At 36.1% G+C, this 17,848-nt stretch overlaps 1 protein-coding gene across 1 annotated transcript; it reads right to left on the bottom strand.

The window, feature by feature from the left end:
- Positions 1–1,103: 1,103 nt before the first annotated feature.
- Positions 1,104–3,389, bottom strand: LOC149002233 (cytochrome P450 71B37-like). Its single transcript, XM_089138012.1, has 2 exons — positions 2,433–3,389; positions 1,104–1,858 (listed from the first exon to the last, which is right to left on the bottom strand). Exons 1-2 carry the CDS (start codon positions 3,315–3,317, stop codon positions 1,238–1,240), a joined length of 1,506 nt encoding a protein of 501 aa, XP_088994138.1. The 5' UTR covers positions 3,318–3,389; the 3' UTR covers positions 1,104–1,237.
- Positions 3,390–17,848: the final 14,459 nt, after the last annotated feature.

Here is a 17,848-nt window from a genome sequence, read left to right as displayed (position 1 = left end):
TAGTTCTGGTTGCAGTTTTGCATCAATTTTGAGATTTCCAATTGAAACTTGAAATCCTGATAAAAGTGTCTAAATTCCAAAAACCTCTGCTTTAACTTACTAAATTATATATCAGTTTCTGTTTGACATTGGTGAATCTATACAACTGGTTAGTCCTTAATCAAATTCTAACCATAATCAATTTCTGGAATCTCTATTTCAACAGACCAGTGATTAATAAAAGATTTGAGATGATATCTAAGCAAACCAGAGGTTGAAATCTAAAATGACAGTAGCTCCAGTTGATGGGACATCAAACCTGCAGTATCTTGATTGTTATAAAAAAGGGTATAATAAGAGAAGAAGAGATATTTATAGGGATTCTTGTGAGACCGTGGACATCTCATTCGTGAAGTCTGGAGTTAAATTCAAGGTTTTGCAATATTGTTTAGGTAAGGAGATTGGTTACTAGACGTAGAGTTTAATGTTCCTATACTTTCCACTTGCTTTCAAATTCATGATTATTATATTTTGGTATGTTCTAGAATGTTGTTTAGGACATACAGCATGCAGTGGGGTCATGTTAGGTAGATGTTTATTTCACTGCTTATTTATCCTTTCACTTTATAATTGTATGAATGCATGTTGGGCTAGATCTTGACATATTGCATCCACATTTATATATATCAACGGTTGTGGTTAGATGCGGAACTACTAAGGGGCCGAGGGGGCCATGGCCCCCATCATTTTATTTATGAATTTTTGTACGCCTTTTATTTTGCCCTTGATTTTCTCTTTGCGTGTTAGAAATACACTATTTGCACCCCTCTATAAGAATCTCCAAAATTTCTCCTAAAATTTTTGTTTCTGATTGCTACACAGAAGTGAATCCAATGGTGGACTACCTTGAATATCCGATGGATATTCTAGAGCCTTCTTCAACCTTAATCAATTGATATGCTCCGGCAAATGAAGAATACCGATGAATGCACAAGGCAACCCTAGATTTTTCTCTTTTTTAAGCTTTTTTAGTTTTATTTGTTTAATTAATCCTTAGTCTTGAGTTCTCTCTTTGTGTTGACCAAATATCATGTGGTAAATGTCAAGTAGGCGAAGTTGTTCGAAGCTCCATATATTTTATTTATTCCTTATACTAGGTATTCGATTCTCTCTTCTTAATACAAATCATACACAACAATAACAACATAGTACTACAACCTTTAACTGCCTATAATATCGAAGCTCTTTTAGGTACTACTCAAGCTTTTTGGAATTCATATGGAGTAGCCACTAAAACTAGAGGTGTTTTCTTGTTGCTAGAGAGATTAAACGACTCCTCCATGTTAATGTCCTCAACCGTCATGTCATCAGCCAATTTCCAGTCAAAGCTATACAAAAGATTTGCTACTATGGGTTCAACAATTGCGAGTCCCATAGTAATACCAGGACAAATCCTTCGACCAGATGAAAATGGTAGATATTGATAGCTTTGCCCGCTAAAATCAATGGGATTGTCAATGAATCTCTCAGGAATGTAGTCATCTGGGTTCTTCCAATATCTCGGATCTCTCTGCACTGCAAAAACATCTACATGGATTCTAGTTTTGCTGGGGATGTCATAACCATCTAACTTGCAATCAGAAATGGTTTCTCGAGCAAACAACAGAGGGGAAGGTGGGTGCAACCTCAAGCTCTCCTTCATTGTTGCTTTGAAGAAATGAAGGCTTTTGATATCACTTTCATCGACTCTCCCTTTACTTTGAACATGACTTCTAATTTCATTCTGCACTTTCTTCATCACTCTTGGATGCCTTGCGAGTTCTGCCATTGCCCACACCATGCTAAGACCACCTGTGTCCACGGCAGCAAGGAATACATCCTGAAAAGCACACAGATACAATTATGTAAGACCAATCACAATTAACATTTGGCTTATGAAGCAAAACTCAGAAGAAGGGAGCATGTGAATGAAACCTATATAGGAGTATTTAGAATTTCAATTCTTTTACATGTCCCTCACCATGCTTTCAACAGTTTTAGGAGAACGAAGCATTATAACATCATTATTTTTTTTAAGTGCATAACATCCATTAAAAACAATAATTATCCCTGTTCGACTTCAGCTCTGCGCAGCTCCGTGCTGCCTATGGTCGAGATCTTGACTGTTCGTCTTCGCTTTTCACCATTTTCATACTTTTCACCCACTTGTGAAATAAATCTCGACCATAAGTAGCAGGTGTTGTGCATTTAATGCGCAAAATTCAAGTTCATTTCATAATTATCCTCTCAGATATTTCAAGTAGACACGTGATATTAATCCTAATTTATCTAAACAGGTAAACATTGTTTGTGAAAGTAAAGCTGCCACAGAAGGAGTGTCAGTATCAAAATCCCGAGTAGAAAATGAAAATTAAATAACCGGTGAAAAGCTATTAAGTTTTTGGGGAACTTGCCTTGAGTACTCCCTTGATATGGTCTTTGGTGATAGGAATGCTAGTGGACTGATCTCTTTGTAGTCGGAGCAAGACATCGATGATGTCTTCGCGTTCAGGCTTTGGTCTACTAGAATCAAGGTGATCCTGAATAGCTTTCTCAAAGAAACTATCCAGATTTTTGAGAGCCCTATTAACCAGTGCAGTGTGTCCCGTGAGCATGTTGATGATCCACCCAAAAGAGGGAAAGAAATCTTCTCCAGAAAAATTGTTCAAGCAGAGCAAGACGTCCCGAACTGCATCCGTGATTTTACCATTATCAAAGTCTCGTCCTTCATATATCTTCCCAAAAGCAGTCCTGCATATTATTTTATCTGTGATGGAGGCAATCTTTTCAGAGAGATCTACTGGAGCCGGAGAAGCATTGGCAATGGAAGCAACCATGCTAGCAATCTCTTCTTCTCTCACAGACTGATAAGAATGAACAGCCTTGGAACAAAAGAGCTCAAGGGAACTAATCTTGCGAATCTCTCTCCACCAGTCTCCATAGGGTGTGAAAGCAATATCTTTGAAATTGTAGGAAATTTTTCTTGGACCTGGAAGAGGAGGCCTACTACACATGTTGGAATCTTGGTTCTTTAATACTTCTTTTGCCATTTCAGGGGTTGTGACAAACACTACAGGAGTAACACCAAAGTAGAACAACATGACCTGACCATATTTCTTGGAGAGCTGTGCTACAGTGTGGTGAGGAAGTGAACCAATTTGGTGCAAGTTGCCTATGATAGGAAGCCCAGGTGGGGAAGGTGGAAGCTTGAATGCCTTCCCAGTTCTCTTCTTTCCTTTGAGAAATACAAGAGATAGGACAGGAAGGAAGAATAGAAAAAGAACTGAAAGCAATGCCATGAATGGATGTGTCAGCTAGGTTTGCAAGAAATGGATAGCAGTTCAAGACAACCTTGGATCTTCCAAATCCTTTTGCTCATACGGCATGCCTTCGTGTTGACCCTTACCTCCTCCTTTTATATGCTATCCAACACAGTAACCTAGTTTCTGAAATGGATTGATGTTGATGCAAGTTTGCAGCTGCATGAAGATTTCATAATGCGTAGGCTGCACATCCAAAAGGCTTTGAGGATTGGTTTTGATCCAGTACAACACATGGACACGGTTTAGTGGATGGTGACTAACCTTTCCAAAAGCCAACTCATGCCCTTCTTTTCTAATTATTTCTTACTTTTATGGATTTAGCACATTTTGGATTCTTCTATATGAAATTGTGAATGGTGATCTTAAGATTGCATGGTATATTATGGGTGTCGTGTTGTTGAGGATATTTGGGACTTGTAGGGTTCATTGGTTCAATTTCGCGCACATCACTAAGTCCGTGAGGCGAATCGGTGCGCTGACCTTTTGGGGAGCTTGATTTCAGTGCCTATGGAGATTCAATTGGATACGAACGGATTGTCTTACAAGCTTCACAGATTGGTTTGTGAAGAGATGCAAGGTAGACGGTTCTTCTGTTATTAATATTGTAATCCCTTAGTTATTATATATATATATAGGGTATTCTCTATATGGAAAGTTGTTTTATCTTAATTTTATATGTAAGCTCTTGTGACCACTTACAAAACATATAGTACAAGAATCATATTGTTCATTACTGAGTTAATTTGGCCCTTTTACTGATCTCTGTTTATTTATCCTTGATTTCAATCTTAATGATCCGAGAATTGCATCAAATGTTTACAAAAAAACAACGGTTACAGATAATAGAAACGTTTCAATCAAGAAAGTAAAATATTATTATTGAAAAAAGAAGACAAATTCTTTTTGTGGAACACATTTGTTTTGATTATAGTGTGACATTTTATATAATCTGAGTGGACTAATGTTTTGATTATAGTGTGACATTTTATATAATCTGAGAGGTTGGACTTAGTCCACTACATTATCAACTTGTTGAACACCTATGCAAAAAAAACACCTATGTATTATACATTTTCTATTTCTTTTTAATGTGGAACCCATTCATTTTGATTATGATGGGACACTATATATAATAATGATTATGATGGGACACTATATATAATCTGGAAGTGGTTGGACCTTAGTCCACTACATTATCCACTTGTGGCGCATTTGTTTTACATCTTTATTTTAATACATACAGAGCTGAAGCATTTTTCTTAAGGAATGTATTAGAATAAAAAATGACTAGATAAATTTATTAATTTATAGTAGTAGGAAATATTTTCTTTCCATTAGATGATAATGGTGACAATGCGATAAGTTATAAAGTTAAAAAAATACTTATTTCTTGTATGATTGTAGATAATATATATATTTTTTATTTCTTTTCTTAAATGTAAATAACAAATCAGCGAGAAAATAAAAAATACAAACGGGTCAGGATGCACTAGGACTCAATGACCACCATACCTCCTTCAGGACCTTCCCCAACATACTTGTGGGTATTTATACATTAAAAATTGTGTAACAAAATAAACAAAATAAAGAATTTGCCATGTATTGGAATTGAACCAAAACCTCTTGGATGATAAACTAATGATTTTACCAACCAATTGGACAGCATATTGATGTATTTTTTTTCTTTTGGTAAATAATAATTTAATTAATACTACCGTGTATAACTCTTGGAGCGAAAAATACCCAATAGCTAGGGAGTAGAATGTGGCCAAACATTCATACATGGAATAGACCAGGCCCTCCAAACTAGGGTGTTTGTACACAGCTAGACACCATTGGAACAAGATTAAAAACACAAATCCAATGGTAGAATAATATGTTTTACAGAAACTAAATGTTGCACATCCGTTGGAAGATAACCCTGAGTAACCTCTTCTAGCTAATCCTTCATTCAAAACTTCGCTAAAAGTTGGGAAGTTATAACCACCTCAGTTAATCCCAAATGTTGAAGAAAGTTATAACCACTTTTGAAAGGGCTTGTCTACTAAGAAAGGGAGAGTTCCCTCTCTATTTTGATTTCATGTTAGGAGGCATGAGATTACCCTCCCATCCTTTTATTAAGCTAGTTCTTTTCCATTACAACCTCAACCCGGGAATGTTAGCTCCAAACGGATGGAGAAGTTTAGTTGGGTTTGTTGTCTATTGTCACAACATGGGGGGTACCACTGAGTCTGAACGTGTTTTGTTGTCTTCATTTTGAAGACTATAGAACATTAAGAATGTTACAATTTCAGCAGGAGGGGAACTGCTCAAATTAAGTTCATGATATTCATGGAAGGTACTCTGCCATCCAACAACAAGGGCTGAAGAGATAGATATGTAGCATGTCTCCCTCCACAAGATTGTGCTGTGTTGGATTAGCCTAAATGGTCTCCTTATTTTTTATTCCACTTTGTGTTTTGGGTCGGTAAACTTTAGGAATCTCCAATTATAGTATGATAATAATTTTTTGTAGTCTGGAAATTTTTTTGTTCCTTAATATTTTGATAGCTTGATGTACATATATGTAAAAAGAATGACTACATCACAGAGCTCAGTGTCTATTAGTTCCTAGCTTATCCTTCCAACCTATTAGATTGTAATTGTTGCTCCTAGAATATGTTATGCTCTTGAGTTGGTTTGAAGGCACCTAGATCAGCTTCAAACCAATTGTTTGCACATTAAAAGAATCATAAGAGTGGGCTGCCTCTGTGGATAGGAAGCCACCTCAGAAGATTTAGTCAGATTCTAGATACACAATACCTTGTCATGGGGAGTTAGAGCTCAAGGAACATTTAATTCCTAGAGTAGTTGTAGGAGATTAAATGTGTTTTTAATTTCTCACATTCTTTGCCTTGTCTCTCTCATTCTTTACCTTTTATACTAAGGTTCCATGATGTCATCATGGAGAATACTTCTCCCCTTCCTTAGATTAGCTTATGCCAAATAAAGAGCTAAGATTGATTATGATGCCTAGCTTGCTTGGGAAGCCAAAGTCCAAATCTTCTTAGAAAAGCTAAGGGTTTAACACACCTGGCATCAAATATTATCAAGAACATCATCCCATGTAATCCCTTGTTTTTATGTGTACCTTCATAATCTCCAAACAGATTGCCAAGAAGCAACCACAAGGAGATTAGTAAAGATTAATATCTTAGTGATGGATGTTAGGTACTCGGGGTAGCGGAGTAGAACATTAAAGTTTAATGCTCTGACGCATTTTTATCCAAATTCCAACTGTCTTTCATCTTCCTTTTGAGAAGTAACATCATAGAAGGCACCTTTTGGGCATCTATTCCGTCATGTGCTAATGTCCATGTGGCTTTTGTCATAAAGCTAACCTCTTTAAAATGTCACTTTCTAGAATGTACCCAATGGTTCTCCATTGTCCCTCAAACTGGACCAAAACCTAAACCATTCACACCAAATTGAACTGCCCACCCTGGTTCGTTGGCCTTAGAAATTATGGCATAACAGAAATCATTAGATCCATTATGCTTACAACCTCTAGGTTCCTTACCGCTGCTGGGGCAATCTCTATTAAGCAGGTACACATAGACCAGTAATAGTAAATATTATCCATATCAATAACTTCTATTTCCTAAAACAGGCTAACTTACTTGTACTCTAGCTCTTTCTTTTCTCAAGTTTATTAACACTCTTTTATTTGATTAGTTACCCATGGAAACTATGGATAGGCCAAGAGTTGGATTCAAAGATCAAAGGATCCATCCTTTCGGTTGTCTGCACTATACAAGCAAGAAGTTGAGAAATTTTTGGTCAACACATTTTCTAATGCAACCTGTGGGGATCAAATCGTATGTGCAAGTATAAAGTGCATAAATCACCTTTGGGAAAATAGACTGAAGTGACTAAACATCTGATCTATGATGGATTCTTAAGGAATAATACAATTTGGAATCACCATGGAGAAGCATCATCTTCACACACCCCTCTACTTGAAACTCCAAAAGAATTTGAGGCATCCAAATTCTCTAATATGCATAACATGGTAAATGAAATGCTGGGAACAAATGAAGACGAAGAGATTGAGGATGATAGTAGAAGATTGAATGCAGATAGGTCAAGTATAGAAATAGAGAAATATGAACGGCTGATGGAAGATGCAATTTTACCATTGTATCCAGGAAATTAAAAGTTCACAAAATTATCTTTCATTCTTCAGCTTTATCATATTAAATGCCTAAGAAAGTTGACCGACAAAGCATTATCGATGTTGCTTGACTTATTGAAAGAGAATTTCCTAAGCCGAACTCATCACCAAAGTCTTTCTATGAAATTAAGAAGATCATCAAAGATTTGGGACTCAATTATAACAACATTGATGCATGCACCAATGATTATATGTTGTAACAAATGAGGCAACCAATGCCACATTTTGTTACAAATGTGGTGCATCAAGGAATGAATCGGTTAAGAAAAAGATCTCGGTTAAGAAAAAGATCTCAATCAAGGTATTAAGTCATTTCCCTTTGATCCCAAGATTCCAAAGGTTATATATGTTGATTAAGATCTCAAGTGATATGAGACGGCATGCATCATGAACAACGTGTGGATGCCAACAACCTATGACACCCAGCTAACTCTAAAGCATGGAAGGGCTTTGATAGGTTATATCTTGATTTTGGTAAGGAAACCCTGTAATATTAGGCTTGGGCTTGCAAGTAATGAATTTAATCCATTTAAAAGGAATATCTCAAAGCATTGTACATGGCTAATCGTCCAGATCCCTTACAACTTTGCCACCATAGATGTATGAAGGCTTCTAATTTTTCCCAGATGAAGACAGCTCGAGAATGATATAAACATATATTTACAACCGTTGATTGATGAGTTGAAATATTGTGGGATGGTGGTGTTGAGATTTATGATGCATATAAGAAAGAAATGTTTAGGATGCGTGCATGTTTGTTATAGACCATTAATGATTTTTCAACGTATGTGAATCTCTGAGGTTGGAGTATGAAAGGTTCTTTGGCTTGTCCATACTACAACAAGTATGCATCCTCACGTTGGCTAAATTTTGGAAGGAAGCATTGTTACTTGGGCCATCGTCATTTCCTTCCTGAAGATCACAAATTTCATCATAATAGAAGAAGTTTTGATGGTCATGAAAAGCATAGAGAGAAACCAAACCTTCTGGGTTTGATGTGTTGGAATGGGAGGAAAAGAAGAAAAGATAAGAATTAATTTGAACTCCCTCTTAATTGGAAGGAAAAGAGTACATTCTTTGATTTGCCATATAGGAAAGATAATGTTATTTATCACAATTTTGATGTTATGTATATTGAGAAGAATGTTTGTGATAGCTTAAAATACACATTGTTGGGTACAAAAGATAAGACAAAAGATCATCTGAATGCACATCTATATTTAAAGACATGAAAATTCGTGTTGATCTTTATCCAAAGAATATTGTAGGTAGGGATAAAGTCATTTTACCTCTAGCATGTTACTCATTGTCAATGAGGACAACAAGATGTTTTGCACAATAATAAGTGATATCAAGTTCCAAACGACTACGTTAGTAATATCTCATGTAACGTGCAAGTCAAGGAAAAGATAATGTCGGATTTGAAGAGCCTTGATTGTCCTATTATGATGCAACAACTTCTTGCAGTTGCCTTGCATCGTGTGTTGCCTAATAATATTGGTAAAATACCAATCAATTGATGTGAGTTCTTCCGGGATTTATGTAGTAAAGTTAGTTTTGAGGAGGATTTCAAAATGCTTGATCAAAGAGCTATAGATCTGTAACTTTGAAAGGTCCTTACCACTATGATTTTTGATATAATGGTGCATTTGGTTATTCATTTAGCTTAAGAGGCAAGCATGGCTAGTCCAACACATTATCGTTGAATCAACCAAATAAAAATTATGTTATATTGGATGTAGAAGACCCAAATTCATTATTTTCAAGCATAGGTCGGCTGCTTGAAAAATGTGAACTATTGCATCTTGAAATGAAAGAAAGGAATCAAGCACATTGATGTGTGTTAGTCAATAACAAAGGAATAAATGAATACGAATTGTAAGTATGGACGACATGATATATCTTCATTACTCAAATTTGATAATTATATATTAAAGTGTAATTGATTGATATTTTATAGTGTAACTCTTTTTTAGACTCTACCCATAAAGGAGATTAAGAAGAACTTAGGTTGTGGTGCCCATCCCAAGAAGGTTATGGATTGGCATGATAGGGACTTCCCAAAATGGTTCAATGATATGTAAGTGTAACTATTCCCATAATTTACTTATGCAAATTCGCTTAGAAACTTTCCAATCTTACTTATGCCAATGTTGTATTAACAGATACTAAAACTCCGCCAAAATGGGATCCCGGTAACTGAAGAAATCATATGTCTAGCTGGATGTCCAAATTCTGAGACAAGAAGTTACATGAGATACATTGTTAATGGTATCAATAGTAAGGTGTATGAGGTCACCAAGAAAACTCAAAATAATGGTGTCATGATAATTGCATTGACTAGTAGCTTTTCAAGTCAAAAGGACAAGCATTCTACTGAGGGATTGGTCATTTAATACAACATTTTGAATCAAGTAGTAGAATTAGAATATTCTTCAGATCTCAAACTAACATTATTTAAGTGTGAATGGGTTCATCCAGAGAGCGGAGTGCAAAAAGACAAACTTAGGTTTACTTGCAAATTTTAGTCATATGAGATATAATGGACAAGATATAAATGACAAGCCATCTGTCCTTGCTTCAAAAGTAGAGTTGGCATTTTATGTGTCGGATCCTCAAAAATCTTGCTAGCATGTTTTTGTAACTACCAAGAATAGGGATACAAATGACTTGTTAGGAGAGGAAAATGATGCTCCTAATCAAGCATGCATACTGACTTCAATACAACAAACGCATAGTAGGCAACTGTCAAAGCAAGAAGTGAAACTGATTTTGGGTGGACTAAGACTAATATAGAAGGGATGATTATTGAAAACCTCCCATCAAACCAAATAATGAAACTACAAGTTCTGATTATGATAATATGAGCTGACTTTGCATTTGAGGATCCAATCAAGAGTGGATAAATGCTTATGTTCTAGAAATTGTAGTCTCCTCTTTTGTCTTTTGATTCTTTTTTTTAGTAGTTATATGACTGACTTTGAGTTTCATCGTCCTGAAATGCATAAAGTTTGTAGTTTCCTCTTTTGTTTTTATGGTGTTATTATTTTAGCGGGTAGTGAAGTGTTTGGTTGAAATTTATCAATTCAATTGGTAGAGATGTCATTGTCTAATCATACTTCCTATTAACATGAAGGCCAGCCAATGCTGAAATGATTGAGAGTATGTAGTCTTTTCTTTGTGTTAAGTTTACTTATTTGATTTTGACATTGATTAACCTTATACTAGACTAAATTGTTTCATCTTAATAGTTTTCTCTCATTTTGTTAATCAGATGACGCTTTTTATCTTGCTTGTGCTTTATGTTTTATCTTTGTTATAGCAATGGGTTATAGATTGAGATTGAAGTTGTGGGTTATAGAAATGCTTCTTTATGCTTTATGTTCCATCTGTCTTAGTCTTTTATATTTTTTCTTTTTCATTTTATTTTTTTCTTCTAATTTCAAACTTTGCTACATCAAGAAGATTGTTGCCAAATACGAGTGATGGAGAATTCTCTGCTCTATCTTCAAGTTCAGGGTCTACAAGAGATTAAATATCTTTAGCAAATTTATATTAGTTGAACAAATAGTCAGTATGTGTATCTTACTAGAATATTTTTAAGTGGCAAGAAATATGGGAGAGGGCCGGCTCGAGGCAAGGCAATTGAGGAACTCATAGGGGTGAAAATTGACATTAAATTGATGATAATGACCAACCTTCTAGCAAAATGACTTCAAAGTTAATGACTTGGATTGGAGTTAAAGCAAGGGATGCATGCCTACTTCCTATATCTTATTCTGATTAGAGGAAAACCCCCCACAACCTTTGAAAGATGACGCAATGAACAAGATATATACAAGATATATTTTCCTATATCATGTTTATTACCTATATTTAGATGTTTGTATTCCTATATTGCCTAGTGTTAGACTAATTGTTATCATATTATGTATATAGGAAAAAAATCAATCTGTCCCAATATTGTAGGAGATAGGAGGAAATTAAGTGGAATGAGAGATAGAAGGATTTTAAGCATGAGCTAAAGGCAAATGTGTTCAACAAGTACGGAACAATTTAGGAGAGGCTACCTTATCTAAATAAGCGTGTTCCAATAGAACAATGGAATATACTACTCGAGATGTGGAGCCAAGTGCCTAGTCAGGTATGATGCATAATTTGGTTTATCTTGTGACAAAACAATAAATTATGTTAGCAATAGTATTTCTAATCTAATTCGGTATATTTGAAAATCTTTTTAGGCTATGTCACACGCAACATCGATAATAGGAAAAACTTAAAATCATTTCATAACATAAGAAAGGAATCTTTTGTTGTCATCCAAGAGAAGAAGGTATATATGATGTCATTTGAAAATATAAATGTAGTTTATGGAAGTTCACCAATTATAATATTTTATTATTTTTTAATTGTTAACCATCAAAAGCCCCCAAGTAAAGAACCTCCTACTCATGAAAATGTTCAAGATTACACGTGACCCTACAGATGAGATTGCTAACAAGAGCATTGTAAGTTATAAAATCATTTTTATAGCTTCAATTACTATAGCTTTAACTGATTTTTGTATTGCAAATGTAGGCCAAGATGGAAAATGAATTCAACATACTGCTCGAAGAAATGCAGGGGGACCTTGCGGAGCAAGAGAGAGTTTTTAAAGATTATGTAGGTGGCGATGCCCATGGTTGAGTATGAATGTATGGAGTAGAATTAACTTCAACACAAGTACATGGGACAATAAGAGAGCTCAACAAGTCATATGCTAAAGAGAATGCACAATTGTGAGCTAAAATACACACATTGGAGGCGACAACATCGGTGTAGGCTGAAGACATAGACAGGCTGAAAAGATACTTGTGCATGATTAAGATATCTATGCAAAAGGAAAAGATATGTGGGCTAGCCACTCTTCACTTGAGGCTAGCTACTCTTCGCTCAGGACTGACATAGAGCTCCTATTGCAAGGACGACATACTTGAGGTGAATATGGCCCTTGCTTTTCTGCTTTTTCTTAATCTATGGTCAGGGAACATGAAAATTGATGAATACTGAGTAAAAATTGATGGTTTTCGGTTGGATTCAGGAGCTTATGACTTGGAAGGGTAATGAGGAGGAAACTACAGGATGATTGAACAAAGGGTGATTGAATTGTTTTGGGTTCCTATTACAATCCTGGAGATTGGAAGATCACTTGCATTTATTTATAAGTTTGTAGTGATGGTTTCCTCATTCAAGCATGCTATAATCAAAATTCCATTTTAGGATACTGTCTTGAAAACTCTTGATTGTGAAATTCCTTCTTGCAATGGTCATTTATTTGTAGTCCTCATCATTTTGATTGTCAAATCTTTGCTGATTTCTTTCATTTTCTTTTGAGGTTGCGGATTTAGCTTGTTACTGTTATCTTGCGTTGTGAAATCCCTTTGATCAGCTGATGATGGTTATGTGGCTAAGTGTTCAATAATTTTGACATTTCTTAATTCACATGGTGCTATTAGGCTTTTCCTGATTCAATCATTGTTTTTCTCTGTATTAGGTAGTCTCGGTGGCTTCTTCTTCTTTTTGCCTTTCTGTTATTCTTTTAATCAATGCCTTTAGATTTAGCTAGAATAGGCAAGGTGAGTTCCAAACCCTTAGTTATTTACTAACTTTGTTTTTCTTTCCCACGCGAACTTCTAAGAATGCAAATTTTACTTCCCCTGATTATATGTAGCGGATAAATTATTGAAGCACCCTAGCCTGGGATTTCCTTGAACTGTTTAATAGTTTGCAAATAGATGGGGATGTTTTGCTGCTGCTACCCTGTTCAATTCTGCTGTAAAGTTGGGTGAGTCATGACTGATGTCGTTAACAATCTCCATCAAAGTTTGATTGTATGTGTGTGTTTAGTTACATCAGGAAATTAACAATAATAACCCAAACAGATTCACCACAATCCATTTAGTTTGTTGCATGACAGAGCTAGAAACTAGAAGTTGTGTCTAAGATCCTAAATTTGAGCTTACTTGAGACCTGATTTATTTTCACAAGAAGCAACTATCTTTAGAACTTGAAACAATGCAGAGAAAAAACTCTAATTTTGATAAGTAGGTTGCTTACCTTGATGGGTAAGTCTTATGTATTTATAAATAAACTTGGTTGTTGTACAATAGTCGTTTACAATATTCAAATTTGAATTCGAAATTAAAAACTTGAATTCAAATTTAAGAACTTGAATTCAAATTTAAGAACTTGAATTCAAAAATCAAATTCAAACCATAACAGATCTGTTATGGTCTTTCATCCCCCCCCCCTCAAACTCAGCATTGGTAGGTGCAAGAGTTTTTCTCTATGCTAGAAGAAAGCTTGTGATGTTAAGCCCTTAGTAAACACATCTGCAATTTGATCATCTGATCGAACAAAGTGCACTTTATGGTGTTGTTCTTAACCAAGTCTTGGACAAAATGATAGTCCACTTCTATATGTTTTGTGCGAGCATGTAGCACTAGATTTGTAGCCATTTGTGTTGCAGACACATTATCACAATAAATTTGCATTCCTCTTGGAAGTTGTACTTGCAAATCACGTAGAACATAAGAAAGCCATAATAACTCAAATGTTGTGACAGCAAGGGATTTATACTCAACTTCCGTACTTGATATAGACACTGTAGGTTGTTTCTTAGTAGACCATGATAATAAATTATCCCCAAGAAAAGTGCAAAACCCACTAGTTGATCGGTGTGTGTCTGGGCATCCTAATCAATCTGCATCAGTGTAAGTAGCTATGAAAGAAAGTTGGGTTGGTTTCAAGAGAACACCAACACCAATAGTATGCTTAACATAACGTAAAATACGTTTTGCTGCTTGTAGATGATCTTTTGCGGGAGATTGCATGAACTGACACACGATTGACTGCATAGGAGATATTTGGTCTAGTGATCGTCAGATACTGTAAGGCTCCTACTAATTGTCTGTAGGTTGTTGTATCAGGTAGGGGATAACCTATTGTTGATGATAACTTTGTTCCAACTGCAATTGGGGTTGTGCATGGCTTTGAAATATCCATTCTTGTAGACTTTAATAAATCGATGGAGTATTAACTTTGAGTGAGTAAAAGACCATCTGAACTTCGATTACCTCAATTCCCAAGAAGTAATGCAAGTGTCCCAAATTTATCATTGCAAATTCTTTGCTCAGGCTTTGAATAACCTCTTGAATTGCATCTTCATTGGCTCCTGTCAATATTATATCATCTACATATAACAACAATATTGTCATTGTACCTTGGGTTTTGCATGTAAAACATGGAAGAATCTACCACGCTTTGCTTGAAATCTTCTCCTTGTAGGTATGTTTTGAATCTATGAAACCAAGTTCGTGGAGCTTGCTTGAGACCATAAATTGCTTTTTGTAGATGACAAACATGTGTTGGTTTAGATGTGGAAACAAACCCCTGTGGTTGTTCTATGTAAACATCTTCTGCTAAGTTGCCATTCAAGAAGGCATTTTTCACATCATGTTGATGTACTGGCCATAACTTTGAGAGTGCAACAGTTAATATTGTCTAAATAGTGGTTGGCTTTACAACTAGACTAAATGTTTCATGAAAATCCACTCCGGCCTACTGGCTGAACCCCTTGGCAACTAATCGTGCCTTGTATCTCTCAATGGAACCATCAATTTTTGTCTTGATCCTGTACACCCACTTACAACCTACAATATTCATACCCTTGGTATAAGGCACCAAGTTCCAAGTCTGATTGTCTATCAAGGCTTGTATTCTTGTTGCATTGAATCAACCCACTTTGGGTCTTTTAAGGCTGATTAGTAGGTTTTAGGTTCAGTTGGGATGTTGGAGATGGTGGTAAGAAAGGTTTAATGTATTGAGTGTCTAATAGTGAGTGAAGAGAGAGGGGTTTTTGGTTTGGCGGAATTGGTTTTACTCCTAGTGATCATAGGATGAGATGGTTGGGGCTATGGTTGGTCTATTGTTGGAGGTAGTTGAGGTGGGGATTGATTAACATCTTGGATTGTATTAGCCATTGATATGGCTGGTGATGATGTTGTAGGGGTTGTTTGTGATGGTTGGTTGGTTGTTTGAAATAGGTGAAGAAGAATGTGAAGTGAGTGGAAGCACATTTGGTGGGGTGTGTGGGATGAAAACAGGTAGAGAAATAAATTCGACTGGTGGTTTGTTTGATGATTGGTGTGATGGGGATTTGGGAAGGGAAATTCATTTTCTTCAAAAATAACATGTCTAAATAAATATATCTTGCCAGTGTCCTTATCTAAGCATCTATAACCCTTGTGATAGAGACTGTAACCAAGAAAGACACAGGCCTTGGACTTTGGTGATAATTTGTCTTTTCTGTAGGGTGTCAAGTTGGGGTAACAAAGGCAGCCAAAAATTCTCAATAAACAATAATCTGGTTTTAAGTCAAACAAAACCAGATTGTAAGAGCAGAGTTTTTCTGCCAATGGTGGTGGATCTTGTTGTGCTAGAAGTTGCTTCATTGCAGCCGTAAGGTTCTTAAGGATTTATATGGCTATCGATCCTCCATCAGAAGGTGTTGTGGCTATTTCTTGTCCCTCCATGGTGTTCTATAGGTCTTAGGATTGGTGCTCTGATGCGGTGACAAAAAGAATAATAAAAAGGAGAGAAGAATACTCAGAGAACAATAGAAGGAATACTATGTTTCTTACTCAAAATCTGAAAACTAAATTGTGATACATATACAGGTTTGGCCTAAACTTTCTGCTACAATATAGTAACTGAATATACAGAAATTGTAGAATGATTTCACCTAATCATGGGGCTGAATCAATTCCTAAAATACAACACCAACTAATATGACAGCTCACGCCCACACATAAAACCCGAAATCTATTTCCACTTCGCATTCCAAGCTACTCCCTTCAATGCACTTCTTGGATCAAGAAAGTGGAACTGTTTCATGTTACATTAAAGTCTGATTCGCATCATGAAGCTTGATAAAAGGAATGAGAGAAGCCCTTACAAAAATAATGGAACTGAAAATTGCTTCGAAAATAAATACATCCCCAAGCAATTCTGGAATTCTTGAAATAAAATTCTTGGGTGAAAATAAAATGCGCCATGTAACAGGGATTTTTGCTTTGCATCAGGGTCTTATAAATAAATTTTACTATTTTTTACTTTCACGTGTTGTGGAAGTCTCAACTCTTGGGATTTTGAGTCCAAACAGTTGATCAGCATCCCTTTACAACGATATCCTATCTTGGAAAGGTTTACCAAACCTCCTAATTATATTCATTTCAAATTCTCATCAGCCTTAGAAGCTAACAACTGCACTCTGTTGATGGGGGACGGAGCGGGGTCAGGGTACGCCACAAGAATGACCGGGGGGGGGGGTGCAGCGGAGGGGTAGATGGCTTTTAATGGTGTTACCTTAGTTTGGAGTCAGCCACAAGGGTTGTTTTCCCCCTGGGGAAAGGGCCCCGGGGGGGGGGGGCGGTCAAACAGCGGCGGGGTGCCCTTCAAGGTGATTGCCATCGGCCGGCTCTTGGGAGCCCCGCACAGCAGGAGAAGGGGAAAAAAAGAACTTGAATTTCATTTTCAATTCAGATTAGAATCGAAGCTTTCATATATTTGAGCTTCTTCGATATGTTCATTCACATTTTGATCGTTTCCATGGTGAGTTGGTTGCTATGTCAGGATGACATCTGGTTGGGTAGGTACCTGGTTAGGGCACTGAGGCAAATCAAAAGTGATAAGTTATTCCTTTGGTGGTTATTTTGCTTTTAAAATGAAGGAATAAGAAAAAGGTTCTACTTGAATCTTGGCCTAGACGGGAAAAAATGAAAAAGCTGAAGCCTAAGAGTAGCACGCAGGGGATTAGCAGCAAAAGAATTTAAAGGTGTCTATGATTCCAAAAGCATAGAAGACAATCTTCTTTATACACTTAAAGCAGACATGGTTATACTTTCCCATACAAATGTGCAACAGAATTGTTTATTGCACACTCCTTTATGGCATCAATAATAAACAAATCTATTTTCTGAAAGATCTTATGATTAGCAGAGTTGTTTATTAAGCAATTTATCTCTCTGAATTATCCACAATATAATCCAGGATTTTCGAAATGAAGCAGTTAATTAAGAGGAATTCCTTCACTGTTGGCTGATTAAGATTTTTATGCTTTTCTATTCACCATTAAGCGGATGAAGCCTTCTCTCTTTCATCTATTTGTTGATCAAATAAACTAACTCCCTAAAGATTGAAGTTCAAGTATCTGAAACATGCCTTAGCTGAGGGTATCACTGTTTTACTGATTGGA

The sequence above is a fragment of the Hakea prostrata genome, chromosome 10 (genome assembly GCF_041222555.1).
Source record: "Hakea prostrata isolate BN-2017 chromosome 10, UWA_Hpros_2, whole genome shotgun sequence".
NCBI lineage: Eukaryota > Viridiplantae > Streptophyta > Magnoliopsida > Proteales > Proteaceae > Hakea > Hakea prostrata.
The sequence above is the reverse complement of the archived record's forward strand: the minus strand, read 5'-3'. Positions and strand labels throughout refer to the sequence as shown.